This window comes from Neodiprion pinetum, chromosome 2 (assembly GCF_021155775.2).
Source record: "Neodiprion pinetum isolate iyNeoPine1 chromosome 2, iyNeoPine1.2, whole genome shotgun sequence".
Lineage (NCBI taxonomy): Eukaryota > Metazoa > Arthropoda > Insecta > Hymenoptera > Diprionidae > Neodiprion > Neodiprion pinetum.
In genome coordinates, this window is record NC_060233.1 from 39,886,155 (window position 1) to 39,901,720 (window position 15,566).

General features: G+C 39.9%; 1 protein-coding gene across 1 annotated transcript; it reads right to left on the minus strand.

Annotated features, from left to right (window-relative positions):
• Nucleotides 1-5,737: 5,737 nt before the first annotated feature.
• Nucleotides 5,738-15,306, minus strand: LOC124212311 (uncharacterized). The gene is made up of 11 exons (XM_069133193.1): nt 15,151-15,306; nt 13,554-13,810; nt 12,780-12,946; nt 12,476-12,694; nt 11,959-12,384; nt 11,511-11,805; nt 8,501-8,713; nt 7,331-7,497; nt 7,027-7,245; nt 6,514-6,939; nt 5,738-6,360 (listed from the first exon to the last, which is right to left on the minus strand). The coding sequence occupies exons 2-11, from the start codon at nt 13,741-13,743 to the stop codon at nt 6,058-6,060; spliced, it is 2,625 nt and encodes an 874-aa protein (XP_068989294.1). The 5' UTR covers nt 13,744-13,810; nt 15,151-15,306; the 3' UTR covers nt 5,738-6,057.
• Nucleotides 15,307-15,566: the final 260 nt, after the last annotated feature.

Genomic DNA, 15,566 nt, shown 5'->3' on the forward strand with positions numbered 1-15,566 from the left:
CCGCGGGAGCTGAGAAGATTTATTACTATCATTCCAAAGCGAAAACAAACAACTTGTTTTGAGTAAGAAGGCTGCCCGAAGCACTTTCATCACACTCGACATCCATCAGCTCAAATTATTCCTGCAGTCACACCTTGCACCCAACTTCTGAAACTAATTGAAACGTATAAGGTATTCCACGTCAATTCGACAAATGATTTTCCGCCACCATTTTTTTTTCCTTCACAATTTTTTATACCATTATTCTGACTCTGAATCGCACTCCTGAATGGTTTTAGATTTTTCACGGAAACTGTTTTTGTTTTGAGTAAACTTTTTTTGCATATTTATTTTACCAATTTCGAATACAAGTAAAATTTAAATATTACCGTAAAAGTATCATGGAATCGACGCGGAATGGCCTTTTCATACAACCGTGCACGGTAAAGGTCTTTGTGACGGCCTACGTGGCACTCTCAAAATATTATTTGTCCATGTTAGTTAGCTAACAACTTCCGGCTGATAGCCAAACAACTGCTCAAGAGGCGTATAAGTGGACCTCTCAACCTCGCAATTTAACGAATGTGGCTGTCAAATTTTAATATACTACGAAGTAGCAAAGATTTTTCTACATAATCGTTTTAGGAATGGCAAACCCATACTGGCTACGCAAAACATTACACTGTTTGATTACACAGCTGATCGTGAATGAAATTATACACGCGAAAGATTATGCTGAATCAGAAAATTATATAACACGTAATATTCTATAAAAATAAGTGGACAAGTCGCCCATTATACGATGGAATTTATTTCATCGCATCTCTCATTATAAGTTATTACGATCCGTTTTCTTCAATAATACAATTTACCCGCTTCGAAAAGATTCTGGGATCCATACTGCGTATATGACTTTTGATTTTTTTAGAATTGCTAAGTTTAATATATGTATATAAAAGAAAAAAAAAAAACAGTTTCCCAAACTTCCGGATCGGGCATGAAATTATAGTCGTTGATCGACAAATTATTGAGAATTTTTCGAAATTTTCAAAAAATGGAGTTTCTTTTAGCTTTATAAATTCACAAACAAACAACGGTTCACCATTAAAAATCTGAAATAATTCAGGAGTGCTATTCAGAGTCAGGACAATTACATAAAAAATTATGAAGAAAATTATAAATGATGGGGGAAAATCACTTGTCGAGTTGGCGTGGAATACCTCATATATATATATATATATATATATATATATGTACACTTGGGGGGTGTACAAATGTACTTTTCTACTGCTGTTGGATGCCGAATACCAAACAGTAGATACCCACCCTTATAATTACCTAGAGGCAGAACTGCTCGTGCTCAATCCAAAGTTCGAGAACACCGGCTGTATAATTATTGGGGGAGTCTCGTGATTTAGGAAACTCGTTAACCCTCTTCGCCGAAAATCGAATCTGACTGTTTGTACTCGCCTGGAAATCAAACAATTTGAAATTTCAAACACATCCAAATCCATTTCTGTCCATCATTAGACATCTAACAGCTCATGCGCTGGTCAAATATTTTGCAGTCAATATGGATTACATTTCATTTTTATTTATCAACAAGGTAATAGCATTTCAAATCTCAAGTCTCAATGTAGAATTCTAAATTGAAATTCAGGCTAATCTTAAATTATCGCAGAAGTTCAAAGAATTTCGAAGAAATATCAAGATGGTAATATTTCAAATCATTACAACCGATAGGAACAGTTTTACATAAGATTTTTCACAAAAACGAATATATAGAAAACGAAAATATAGAAATTAATGTTTTCACTATGCAGTGTTCAATGAGGCGTATACGCAGCCCTGCCAACCCCCATAAGTGACTGTCGTTAGAAAAAGTTTCGAGAATTTGAATACCAAATTCTGCGTTTGAAAAATTTGCGACACGCCTCGAATTTCGATGAACAACGAAATTTTCACGCAGCATAATCGCCCACGTTCCCATGAAAAATGTTTGCACGCGTATCAAGTCGGAAAAATAACGTTCACGTTTCGGATTAATTGAGCGCTCAACTCGCGTCCCAGCTGGAACTGAGTAAATCGAGCGGGACTCTCTTCCAGTTATACTCAGGTATCTCAAGGTGTGGTTGAAATATCGGAAATCAAACACGTGTTCGGGATACGCCGCGAAGGGAATTCCGCGAGGAGAAGAAACTACCCGTCAGTGTTCATCGAGGCGGGTTAACAGGCATCGGCATTGATTGCCAGCGAGCTCGATAAAGCGTCGATAATTTGAGAAAAAGGGACAAAAGAAGAGGGGGGAAAATCGACGAATTACCGGATGTCGGTGATACGCACAAGTCGTTGATTTACGGGGGGATGATATTGTCCGAAGGACAACGCGGATTGCTGTCATCAAATGATGCTGGAAACCATTGGAGTCGAAACAAACCAGGATCAGGGGCCGTTGAAGGGTCACGTTTCTTCCATGACTTGATGGGAAAGTTCGAAACACGTGTACGAGTGTCTCTCCTGGACGAAATTTATACCTCAGCCCTTCGACGAGGACTGAAGAGGCAGAATCTAACCAAGAAAAACATTTCTCAAATTTCATTTGTCACAGCGTTGAAGATTTTCGGTTGCGATCTTTTTCAAAATAGGACCTAGTCTTGTGAGCAATGCTGGCAAAAATTCGTTCGAACAAGAACCAGTCGTAAATTATACTAATCTTTCAAAAGTTCAATGCAGCTTTGGCGTGATATAATTTGTTGTATATATAATAGTAAGCAATTGAGAAACTTTTCGTCAGCGAGGATCCACAATCGGTTTATGCTTTAATTTTTGTGTCGAACAATTTAACGTGGATATGACGCAGCCGCTGGATCACAAATGTCTTAAACCTGGCAGTCAGTCGTTGGAAATGCGTGTCGGCTGTCGAAGGAAAAATGAAAATTCGCGGTCTTTTCGAGAACTTGACTTTGCCGCCGGGCAAATGGAAGCACAGTGGCGAGCCAACAGCGCTGGGTTTGTTTGCGGAGTAAATATCGGTCGACCGTAACGACGTTGCCTGGGTTATCTGATAGTTGTACGGATGCTGCACCTTCGTCGGCAAAGTAAACCAGCTGCTCGGCTTTGATCATCGATGTAGATGAGGATACCACTCTTTGCTGTACTCGATAATTACAAACGTCTTGTGACCGTCGGTTTACGAATGCATAAGAGGAAGAAGAAGAAGAACCTGTTTTCATTACACCGGGGTGGGTGCTCCGAAGTATAAATTTAAATAAGTATAAATGAGCTATTACCAGAGTGATGACCAACTTGGGAAATAAGTGAACGTAAAGAAAAGAGGATGTGATAACAGTACTGAGTGAGAGATGAATTGTGATATGTAGACAAATTAGTGGTATACGATAGTAAGCGAAATGGAGAAGTCTGTATAGTAACGTCACTATATAGAAATAAAGATTGTGGGTGAAAAGTAAAGAAATGTAGGTACGGATGAATTGTGTAAACCACCTTGATACTGAAAGCGGCAGCTTACATGAGCCAAAAGTAAAACAGATGCTGCGGGGCAACTTGCAGCTACCGTAAATCAAAGCATTGAGTTCCCGAGCGGGAAAAACGTTTCAGCATCGCCTCGATAACATATTGATTATAAATACTTCTAGTCACTCTTAAATAGAGGCATTGCATCTGAAAATTAACATGAGCTGCGTTGTGTTCTAGACTGTAAAATTGAACTTTCGAATCCCCATCGTCGACTTCGTGTAACGAGAAATGAACCATGTTTCGATATTATCGAGCATTGAACTAATATCAAATTATTCTGGTTATTTTCTTTTCTTATTTCCATTATGAATGAAATTTTTACGGGTTAGTCACTATACGCAATTGTCTCGACTTCAATGGTATTGAGTATTCTGAGAGACGCAGCAGCTGATAGATACCGCATTGCTCGTATCTTTTACCTACTTCAACTTTTACAGAAGGAGTTAATACGTAAACTAAATTCCAATAATCACTTGAAAACTCTAGATCCAAGACTTAGCTGCTCTTGAATATTGCATATCAAATCCCACCTTACTTTACTGCGCATGATTGTTATTTTCAGGATCTGAGATTCTCGGTACCTATTGCAGTAATGAAATCATCGGAAGAAGTGAGTAACTTGGAACGATTCCAGTTCAAACAGGCTCATCACAATATCGCTTTAGGGTGAAAATGTCGCGCATGCGCAACGCTTGAATTGCGGTAAATTTATGTTTGCGTCTCCTGTCAACGCGACACCACCCCCATAATCGGCCACCGCGCCGCCTTGCTTACATAGCGTTTTTACTCCCAGTTTGTACAGGCGGAGTCTCATGCTCAGCCACCCTCAAAAGCCTTCGGCTTCGTGAACAGAGAAATACGCCAGGCCACGCGCTATTTGCTCGCCTGAATAAAGTGAAAAAAAACAAAAAAAAAAAAAAAAACGATACGCCCTACGAGAAGAAGCAGAAGACGAATAAGAGGGAGAAGAAGAAAGCAAAGATAAAAAGCACGTGACACGCGTAAGGAAGGGGTGGGGGGGGGGGGATATATCGCAAGGATGACGGTAGATTTTACCTCGTGGAAATTTTTTGGCGCACGGTACTTTCTCTCCTCTATCAAGCGTATACTACCAGCGTGGAACGGTCTAACGTAAGAAGACAATGTTCCCGACTTGAAACAGCGGGAATAAAAAATGTTCGGCAAGTTTAGATGCGAAAATGCGTTTGTTGGGCCAAACACCTGTCGGCGCCTTGAGGAAAAAGTGAATAGCAAGGGAAATTATTTCTCTCGTCGCCAAACGGCAGCAGCAGCAGCAGGGCTTTAGAATGGTCTAGAGAACGTTTTGAGTACGGGATGTCTTATTCTTATCATTGAATTCCATTTCCAGAGTCGAGGAGCGTGGAGAAAGTGAGGCGATATATAACTGCGACACGAAGGCTCTGGGTCGTAATGTAAATATTCGCGGTGCGTGCGAGATGGTCTGTCCATGCATTCAACCATCTCTTTTTGAACCATTTCACAATGTCAGTCAAGCGAAATGGCTCCTGGTAACGTACTTCGAATCTACTTGAGGAGAATGATTACCCGAAAATCGATACATAATTTCATGGCGACGGATGGTCGTACATTGAGTATTCGTCAAGTTATTATACGAGCAAGCTCGTCTCTTTATCTACATCTCTTTAAGAGTAGGTACAAAAATCTAATGTTAGATACTCGTCAAGTTGAAAATGAAAGTTCAGGTAACCATGTGATGACGTTTCAAATCGCTTCAGAGTTGTTAAAGATCTATAGTTTGGATTCGTTCGATGTTAATCTGCGACAGCTTATTTTATTCAGAAGACGATGAATTTACGCAAATTCACCTAAACACTTTTTTTCTATCAGGTTGATATTATTGATTGTTGAATTTTACAACACTGCACCGATATTAATCATCATCAACGAAGCGCAACGTTGAATTGACTACTGCAAAAAACAGATATCCTTTTCGGTGACTTTTGAGGAAACCACCTGTGCTCAATTCGCTTCATACTCTTAGAAAACTTGTCTTCGTAACAGTGATAAATAAGCTCGGTTCGGAGAAAACACGAAGAAAGAAATGGGTGCGTTGGATCATGAGCAGGATTAGAGGTGAAATATTTTTCTCCGGCAACGATCGCGTGAGCGCTTCGCTTCGTCTGTTCCCACAGCCGTCTCAGCGTGGCACATACAATCAACCAGCTGTCCGTTTTGGGAATATGAGGCATATTATCGGGCAATGTTTCCCGTAAGAAACACATCGCTTTATTTTACCGATGTCACCGTGGTGGAAAACTGTCGCTTTCATCAAGTCCCAACATGTAGGGATTTTTGGAAGTGGTTTGTCGAGATACCAACTCAGAGATGTATTTTGTAACCTTAACTCAGCTCCATTGCATGCAGAGTAAACAATGAACATTTGCATCTTCCTCGGAGGAGAACGGAGACCAATTTGTTTGTAGTGATTAATCGTTACTTAAAATAGTGATACGCGAGAGATAAAACCCACATCAACCGTACGACCCAGTTGAGCCGTTCTTACAGAGAAATCGCTGAAGAACTGACAGTAACAATTTTGAGTTCAAAATAGAGTTTGTCTTCAATGCTAGTGGAAATGGTGTGTGGCTCAGGCTCACAGATTGTGCCATTGACAAGATCAGCCACGGTTGCAACCAGAATCCTGAAATTGACTTCTTCGAAGTTCATGGTACCCAGAAGGAATTTTTGCAGTTGATTGGTCATTAGCCAGAACTGTTCGTACTCAAAGCTGTTCTCAAACCCATTTAAAATCTTGGCGGTACTGCTGAATAGTATGGCATCGTCTTCTTCGATTATTGTACTCTGCATAAATGGAAATGGGGGAATACTGTTACACTGATATACTAATGGTCGTTGCATGATACGGAAAATCATGGTCATGGGATCTGATGTGGTTTGATTTTGAACAATGTAGATCAGAATGGATTGGTGACTTGGTCATGCAAGTGTGCTCACCACGTATTCTGATTCCCAGGGATATTGTAAATTCCAGCAGGCCGTGACTGGCGGCGTGCCGAATAAACCCACTACGACTCCGGAGTCGGAAGCAGCTCTGGCAAGTAGCTGACTATGGAATGTAAAGTTAGATCTGTAATATGTTATCGTGTTTCCAGCTGTATTGGAGTTGTGCAAGTCGTCGAGTGAAGCGGCATATGACTTCTTTGAAGCCAAGGGTCTGACCAAGAGGTAATCTTGCTCAAGAAAGCCAGGCGGCAATATCACGACATTGGAAGCACCGAGTTCGAGAGTTATGTTCTCGCCACCTATGGAGAAGAGTGTTGATGCTGGATCTGGAGCGTAAACATCGTCGTCCTCCAGCCGCCATATGGCCGAACCGTTCCAAATAACAAGACCATATCCTATCGGGTCCCCGATATACACCTGCGGGGGGAATGATATTTCACCAGTTTTAACTCCATACGCTTACAGATTTGATCTCCGAGTAACACCACCTTGTAATTTACTAACCCAAGTAGTATTGCACGAGTCTCCGGAGGTCTCCACGGCTTGTATCGCAAGTCGTCCTTTACTTATGTTCACAGAACTGTGCGCTACTTCATCAGGAATTATGATCTGCTCCAGGACCTCGTCGGTTTCCGGATTGAATGCGATTATCTTAGCAGGGCATACCGCAACGTCTCCTATTTTCCCAGAGTCGACGGTCCACAGCCTATTGCACTTGTCCATCTGCAAAGTGGATATCAAGACTGAGAATGACGTGACGATAATCGGTAAGCATCAGTCTGGACTAGAGACATTTGCTTCCACTCACAATAAGCCTGGCAGCCGAGACAATACCGCTGCAATCCGTCGACGTGTGCCAATCCCAACTGGGGTAGGGCGCGAGCAATGGACCCCCATCGCCAGTCTGATTCGAGATCGTTGACAAACTCGCGGGGTTATTGTAGTGTTTTGGGGTTGTTACCAGAATTCGATTCCCTAGGAGATAGCCAATCAGTTATTGCGTCACTTCATAAGAAATAGTATATTGTGTTTCAAGGCTGAAAAAGAGGCGCTATTGAGGAGTGTGAAGTTAGCCGCACAAACGAAGCAAGGGCAGCCTTCACAAGAGTTATATCGCATTCCGCCCGTGGTGCACACAATACTTTTTGTATGACTCGTTTTGAAAACGCGTCATTTCATGCATATGAAGCAGGCGCGTCTCAGGCCAATTCGGAAGCGGGCGGACAAGTTTTTTCCGCCTGGCTCTGGCGAAAAAAAGGTATCTTTCCGCTTCATTTCTATTCACCTCAATCCACTTTGTATATGAACAATTTGCACACGATTCTATTCGGCATATCATTATTCGAAACGACGTTATTCGGTTCGTTGTCACAACTTTTGTCCCCGCGGGTACTTTTCGAAACGGGTGATATTTGATGCAGCGTTATTCTACTATGGCATGATTTCACGCAGATTTTATTTCTAATGTTTTGTAGGACATGAATTTCGCTTTTATTTATGAAAAATATACAGTAATTTGACGTTATCTGTGCCATAGTAGACGGCTTCAAAAAAAGGCGTGAGTTCGATTTTTGCATCGGATTCACAATGTATTCGAGCGAATCAAATACTGTGGTCCAAAATCAAAAGAACTTTGAAGAGTTTGCTTTGCAGGACGTTAGGAATAGAACCTACGTGCAATCATGACCTGGAAAAACAACACTGTATCGAATGTTACGCGGTCCAAACACTACCCGTGTGGAATAGATCCTAACCGCATAACGATGTGCAGAATGATACTATACCCGTGTAGAATAGTACCAGTAGTAATATCCTGTGTAGAAAAACAAAATCGTAAGCAATTTTATCAAGTGTGAAGTGGCTTCAGGCGAAACGTAATGAGGTGAGTCGGTCTTTATCCCGTTTACTTATAAAGTGGCAGAAAAATAACAGCAATGAGATCGAGTATATCAGATGAACCAATTATTCTATTGAATACCTGAGATTCTCTGGAAATCAACTGTATGAATTTTCGTGTGGTTGTACACGCCGCTCTCGATCGCCTCCTGCTTTTGCGTATCATTCTCCCAGACGTAGTCTACATACTTCCATTGGTACAGAGTTTCAAGTTTAGCGGTCAAAGTCCAACCAACAAACGTCAACAGAACCATTAGTATGAGATTCATTTTGTATGCGGCTGTTATTGCTGTAGCTTATGTTTGAATTTCTGTTACACAGCCACGAACAGCGCAACTGAAACACATGATTTTAAACTAGTCAGTCGATTTCTGTCAATTTAATTTTCACAGGTCCGACAAGCTTGTAAAAGATTATGTTATGCTTAGATGTACAATAACTGCCATCCATGCAGTAATAACTCTTCAATTTCTGTTAAAAATTATTTGCAACATAGGCAATTATTAGAAATGCGGATTGTCTACCCGCAGATCCATTTTATCTTAGCTAAGGCGAAACTTACATAATGATACATGATTGGATTTTTGGGACGCAATCATGGTTTCCACCAGATAGTTTATTACTCAGGCGAGAATTTACCTGAAATAATTTGCGATCCCTAACCTCCTAGCCTTTTTCCGCAAATCATATATACGTCCCTTGCCTTACATCTCATCTTCCCGGTAACTTCGTTTCCCCAAGAACCCTCTCTTTATATTAGTACGGCTATGATTACTTTGTACCCTGGCAGAACTTCGAACCAGCTAATTTTTCTTGGGTATCATATCGGTAAGTCTTGCAAGAATGGTCCATGTTGCATCAACGTGATTATTCAAATAAACTTCAGTTGATTTTTTTTTTTTTTTTTTAACATCTCGACTATTATACTACCTATGTGTCTGTTTCTACTTAATTCTTTCTCTTTGGCTATAAAATGTTCTCATAAGCTAGAGAGCAATAATTCAGAACGCTGGAAACATTGCGCAGAAAGCAATACTATTCGATCAACAGGAGCAAAAAATTCTTTTCATTTTACTTGGAATGTTTGACAAGGACTGTGACTCGAGCACTGAGCATTCTGGAGTTAACTTCATTGAAGCTTTGAGTGACAGTGAATATTTTTAAGAAAAGATTTATCGATACCGAAAGTCCTCTTTGACCAAATCTTAGCCGTACAGGCCAAAATATTGGCAGTATCTGAAATGGATGCGGAATTAACGTGTCACGTTGGAGACCGGATATCTTAATTCCAAAAAATAGGCCAAATCAGGTTCATCGTACAATCATAATTATACAATATTCTGTAGGATTTTTATTACCGCTTCGTTTTGAAATTACTGAATGTGCTCTGCGTCGAGTGATTATATTTATTAACATGGTAAATTTTTTCTGCGTAAGTTGTACATTGGGTTAAAGAAGTCTCGTTAAAATTACAATCCATTTCGTTACAAGATGCATTTTTACCAGATTTGATTATTGCCTTGCGACGGAAAATTGATCATCAGGTCGAAGATTCATTCCTTATGTTTATTCAAACGATACAGCTAGTTATGAAACTTACGTGAAAAATCTGTTCGAGTCAAACTCAATTGGTGAAATCCAACCAAGACTTCTTCTGTGAAATCGTTCAATGTTTTTCTCCAGGCCGTTGATTTTCAACTACAACTAATTCTCATTTTGCCGCTTATTTATGCGTATAATCCCGTCGCTACAGTCGTAAATGATTGTTGTCGACTATTAAAATTTCACTCGTTGCGACTTTAGTGTAGAAACGAATCATGTCAAAGCAGATCCAGATAATCTGGCTATATTATTTTTTCTAAACTCACGAATAGCGTGATATTTTTGCAAGACGTGTTCGAATAATTCGTGACCTGTTCTTCCAAACTGCACTTTTATCTTGTAACTATAAAGTTCTCGCAGCTTAGAAACATTCTTGATAAATGCAAAGCAACACTCAAGAGCATTAAAGATAATAACGCAAACAACAAAAGTTTTGAACTGGGACGAAAATTCATATTATTTTCGTTACATATTATTGACTGCTAAAAATTATTTGGATATCACATAAACACTAACTAAGGTACGTGTAAAAATAGGTATAATATCGCCCAAAGTATCTGAACATAATCCGAACATTGAGTAATATTTGCAGTCCTTGACGAGAACGTTGACCGGAGCACTAAAGATTCTCAAGTTGCTTTCATTAAAATCTCAAATGCCATTATATATTTTTTGAAAGTTGTTCGTTGAGATCCCAACGTCCTCTCTGACCAAATCACAGACGTGTTTTGTAACCTTTAATCTACTTGCGAACTGCAATGTACGGTTGTCACAAGCCAGTAACACCTGAACAAACGGATGAGATTAATCCTCGAAATTCAAAACATCTGGATGCCTTTATTTGGGAGTAAAAACTTCGTTTCAGAAGCTCTATTTGGTCTACAATTTAAATGATCGTGATGAAAGTTTTTTTTCCAATACCTGGTTCGCAAGTTCGATTTTCGAAACCCATGGAGCGTGCGTAAAGTGCCCTACTTCCGAAGAGTGCGGTAAAACGATGTTGGCCCTTGCCCGAAACTAGAATGCTCGATTTTACAGACTAGGGCTTTCTTTGACGGACGCGTACTTCCGAATAACTAAATCTTACGTATTGATCGTAAGTTACCCAACCCTAATTTTACGCGCTGTCAGTAGCACGTTATTCTCCTCAATCCAAACTTCCCTCGATTTGATGATCCAGTGGTTAACTTACCTTGAATCATCATGAACCGTGCTAATGTTGAAAATAGACAACAGAAACGTACCACGTTTTGGTAATAACTTACATATGTCCGCTAAATTATAGCAAACTGAGTAAGGTGTTTCGGTATTCAGAGTAAAGTTTTTGTACGCAGCCTTGTTTCGTAAAAGGTGAACAAATAAAATATGCATCTTACTCGGGGGAAGGACAAGGTCCAATTTATTTTTGGAGAATACTTCTTATTTGAAATAGTGGTACATGACGCATAAAACCCCGACAAGCTGTATCACTTGAACAAGTTACTCCAGACAAATCGCTGAAGAATCGATGGTATCAGTTTCAAATTCTAAATAAAGTTTGTCTGTAATGCTAGAGGAAACGTTGTGCGTCTTAGGCTCACATACTGTGCCATTAACAAGTTTAGCCACCCTTGCACCTAGAATCCTGAAATTGATATCTTCGAAGTCCATGATGCCCAGTATCAATTTTTGCAGTCGATTCGTGAGTACCCAGTATTGTTCGTACTCAAGTCCCACCTGAGATCCATTGATGATCTTGGCAGCACTGGCGAATTGTAGGGCGTCGTCATCTTCGAGTAATGTACCCTACATCAGTTCAAAACAATTAATAATTTCACACTGATATACTAGTGGACGTTGCACGTTACGGAAATAGATTTTCTCAGGATCTGATGTGCTTTGATTTCGAACCATTTAGATTTGAATGAACCGATAACCGTGTCATGCAAACGTACTTACCACATATTCTGATGCCAAGGGGTATTGTAAATTCCAGCAGGAAACGACCAACCGGGTTGTGCCTGCGCCAATTAAGACTCCAGAATTGGAATAAACTCGGGCAAGTACCTGACTAGGGAATGTAAAGTTGGTTATGTAGTAAGTTATCGTGTTTCCAGCTGTATTGGAGTTGTGAAAGTCGTCAAGCGTGGCAGCATATCCCTTCTTTGAAGCCAATGGTGCGAAAAGAAGGTACCCTTGCTCAATGAAACCTGTAGGTGTTATCTCGACGTTGAAAATACCGAGTTCAAGAGTCACATTCTCCTTGGCCACCGAGAAGACTGTTGCTGTTGGATCTGGAGCGTAAACATTATCGTTTTCCAACCGCCATATGGTTGAACCGTTCCAAATAACAAGACCATATCCTTCTGGGTCCCCGATGTAGAGCTGAAGGGAGAATGGAATTTTGCCGGTTCGAACTTTGTACGCTTACGGATTTTACTTACAAGCAATTGCGCCTGACTTGTAATTTACGAACCCAAGTTTCGTTGCATGAGTCTCCAGAAGTCTCCACGGCTTGTATCTCGAGTCGTCCGTTACTTGTATTTACAGAATTATGCGTTAATTCGTCCGGAATTATGACATGTTCAAGGACTTCGTCGGTTTCCGCGTCAAACGCGATTATCTTGGCAGGGCATGCCGACACGTTTCCTATTTTTCCAGAGTCAACGATCCACAGCCTATTGCAGTTGTCCAACTGCAAAGTAGATACCAAGACTGAGAATGCCATGGCGAAAATCGACAACCGTGAGTCTGGACTGGGGACGATTCTTTCTACTCACGTAAACTCTGTTAACGCTGGTAATGCCGGTGCAATCCGTTGACGTATGCCAATCCCAATTGGGGTAAGGTTCGAGCAATGGACCCCCGTCTCCAGTCTGATTTGAGATCGTTGACAAACTCGCGGGGTTATTGAATAATCTTGGTGTTGTTACCAAAACTCGCTCCCCTAGCAGATGATCAATCGGTTAGTGCGTCATTTTAATAAGAAAAGGTATCTTTTCGCCTCATTCCGATTCGCGTCAAACCGTTTTGCACGCGTACCGATTCCATACAATCATATTCGACTAAGGTATTATTCATCGCGACGCTCGCCAATGTTTTTTACATGGGTGGCATTCAACAGGAGTGATTTTTGATGCGACGTTATTTAATTAGGACATGATTGCACGCAGGTTTCACTTCCAATGTTCTTTAGGACATGCCTTTCACTGTAATTCATCAAAATTGTAAAATAATTTGACGGTATTATATCATCAGGCAGTCAGACGAACTTGACCTGCAGGACATTGGAAATGTCACGTTCTGGTAGAATAACGCCGTATCGGATAATTCCCGTGTAGAATAAATCCTTATCGAATAACACCGTGCAGAATAGTATCAATAATATGCGATGTAGAAGAACAAAATCGTCTCCAATTTGCTAATGTGAGAAGTGAATTTTGACGAATCAAAATGAGGTGAATCAGGCTTTATCACATTTCCTTATAAAGCGGAAAAAAATAACAGCAACGACAATTAATAGATCAGGGGAACGCGATGACTGTACTACATACCTGAGATCTTCGCGAAATCAAATGGAATAATTTTTTTGTAATTGTACTTTTCGTTTTTGATCGCCTCCTGCTTTTGCGTATCATTCTTCCAGACGTAGTCTATATATTTCCATTCGTAGAAAGTTTTAAGCTCAACGGCCGACGACCAACCAGCGTACGCCAACACCAGGACCGTTATTATAAGATTCATTTTCTATGCAGCTGTTATTACTATAGCTTCCGTTTAAATTTCTATTCCTTAGCCAGAATCAGGGCAACTGAAAAACATGATTCCGAAGTGACCAGTTGATTTCTACAGACTTAATTTGTACAGTCCTGGAAAACTTGTGGAACATTATTCTATGCTTACGTCTATGATAGCTCATATACGTACACCTATAACCAATCGAATCATGTTGAAGACTCTATGCAATATATGAATTTCATAAAATTTCAGGTTGTGTACCAGCGCTTCCGGTTTGTTCCAATATCTGCTCACCCGGCAATACTGCTCTTATTCATTTACACAGTTGACGACTATCCGTGAACAACTAACATTCCTACTTCCAGACTAATTCCGCTTTCATGTGTGCTCGGCTGAGGCTAATCTAACGTGATGGCCCCCGCGAAACTCCAAACGAGCACATATTTCTTCATCGTATCATTGAGTCTTGGAACAATGGTACGAGTGGCATTCGTGTGATTAATCAAATACACTTGAGTGAATACGAGAGTGATAAATGAATATTTGTTAATTTTTTTTTTTTACCTTGATAATTATACACCACCTATGTGTCTACTTCTGATGAATTCTTCCACTCACGTTTCACTTGTGAGTGTTGGCTATAAAATGTTTTCATGAGTCTCACAGCAACAATTCAAAGCGTTAAAAAGAATGAGCAGAAAGTAAAAATATCTAACAAGAGCAGAAATCATTGTTATCTACTAGTGGATTTTTTAACGCAAATTCCGATTGTTACTGATAATCGGTTGAACATAGTATCAAATATATAAGGTAACAGGTAAAAGATCCTTCAAAATCCACGAACATAATTCAAACGAGCTATTTCCAGAATCAGGGCAGCTGACATTTGAAATTCCTGACAAGTACTGTGATGGAAGCGCTGAGAAGAGTTAATTTTATAAAACTTTTGAGTGGCAGTGAAAATTTTTTAGAAGCGATTCTTCGAGACCCAAAAGTTCCCTTTGATAAGGTTTCACAAGATAATTGGCAGTATCCAATTAATACGGAATCAAAGTGTCATACTGAAGATCGGGGTTTCGAATTTCAAGGAATAGGCAGAATCAGATTCACGGTACAGTGGAAATTATACAATATTCTGTAGGACTCCTATTATATCTTGAAATTGCTGAAACTACTGTTTGTCAAGTAATTATATTTATTCGTATAGTAAACCAGAGATGAACACTCAATTCCGCGTACGTTGTGCATTGGGTAAAAAAGTCTCGTTAATATTATAATTAGTCGAGTTACAAGATGCATTTGTACAAATTTCGATTGTTTACTTTCGTCAAAGTGTTGATAAGTTTTCTGATTTCAGATCGAAAATTCATCGCTTATGTATATTCGAATGATACGATTTGTTATGTAACTTACGTGAAAAACCTTGTTCGAGTCAAATTCAACTGGTGAAATCCAACCAAGTTTTCTTCTGTGAAATTGTTCAATGTTTGTGCTAGGCTGTAGGCTGAAGATTTTCTGCTACGGATGATTCTCTCTTCGCCATTTATACAATTCTTTCTCCATAGTAGAAATATTAAAACTCTATTTATTGCAAATTTATCGCAGACAATCATTGTGGTGAGTTTACCTCTTTTTATTCCGAAATCACGAGTAGCGTCGTATCTCAATATGCGACCGATTTTTATGATTGAAGAATTTTACAACCCTAAGTCCACGTAATTCTAGAATTGTATTACAGCGATATGTTTTTTCCCGGACTCACGACTAGCGTGTTATTTTCGCACGGCATATTCGAATGATTCGTTACCTGTACATTCGAACTGCATATT

Excerpts from the sequence above, each read along its gene's own strand:
- LOC124212311 (XM_069133193.1), bottom strand. The coding sequence starts at position 13,743 with ATGAATCTTATAATAACGGTCCTGGTGTTGGCGTACGCTGGTTGGTCG. Across the intron at positions 11,806-11,958 it reads CCTTGGCATCAGAATATGTG|GGTACATTACTCGAAGATGA; the intron begins GTAAGTACGTTT and ends GAACTGATGTAG. Across the intron at positions 7,246-7,330 it reads TCTCGGCTGCCAGGCTTATT|ATGGACAAGTGCAATAGGCT; the intron begins GTGAGTGGAAGC and ends TCCACTTTGCAG.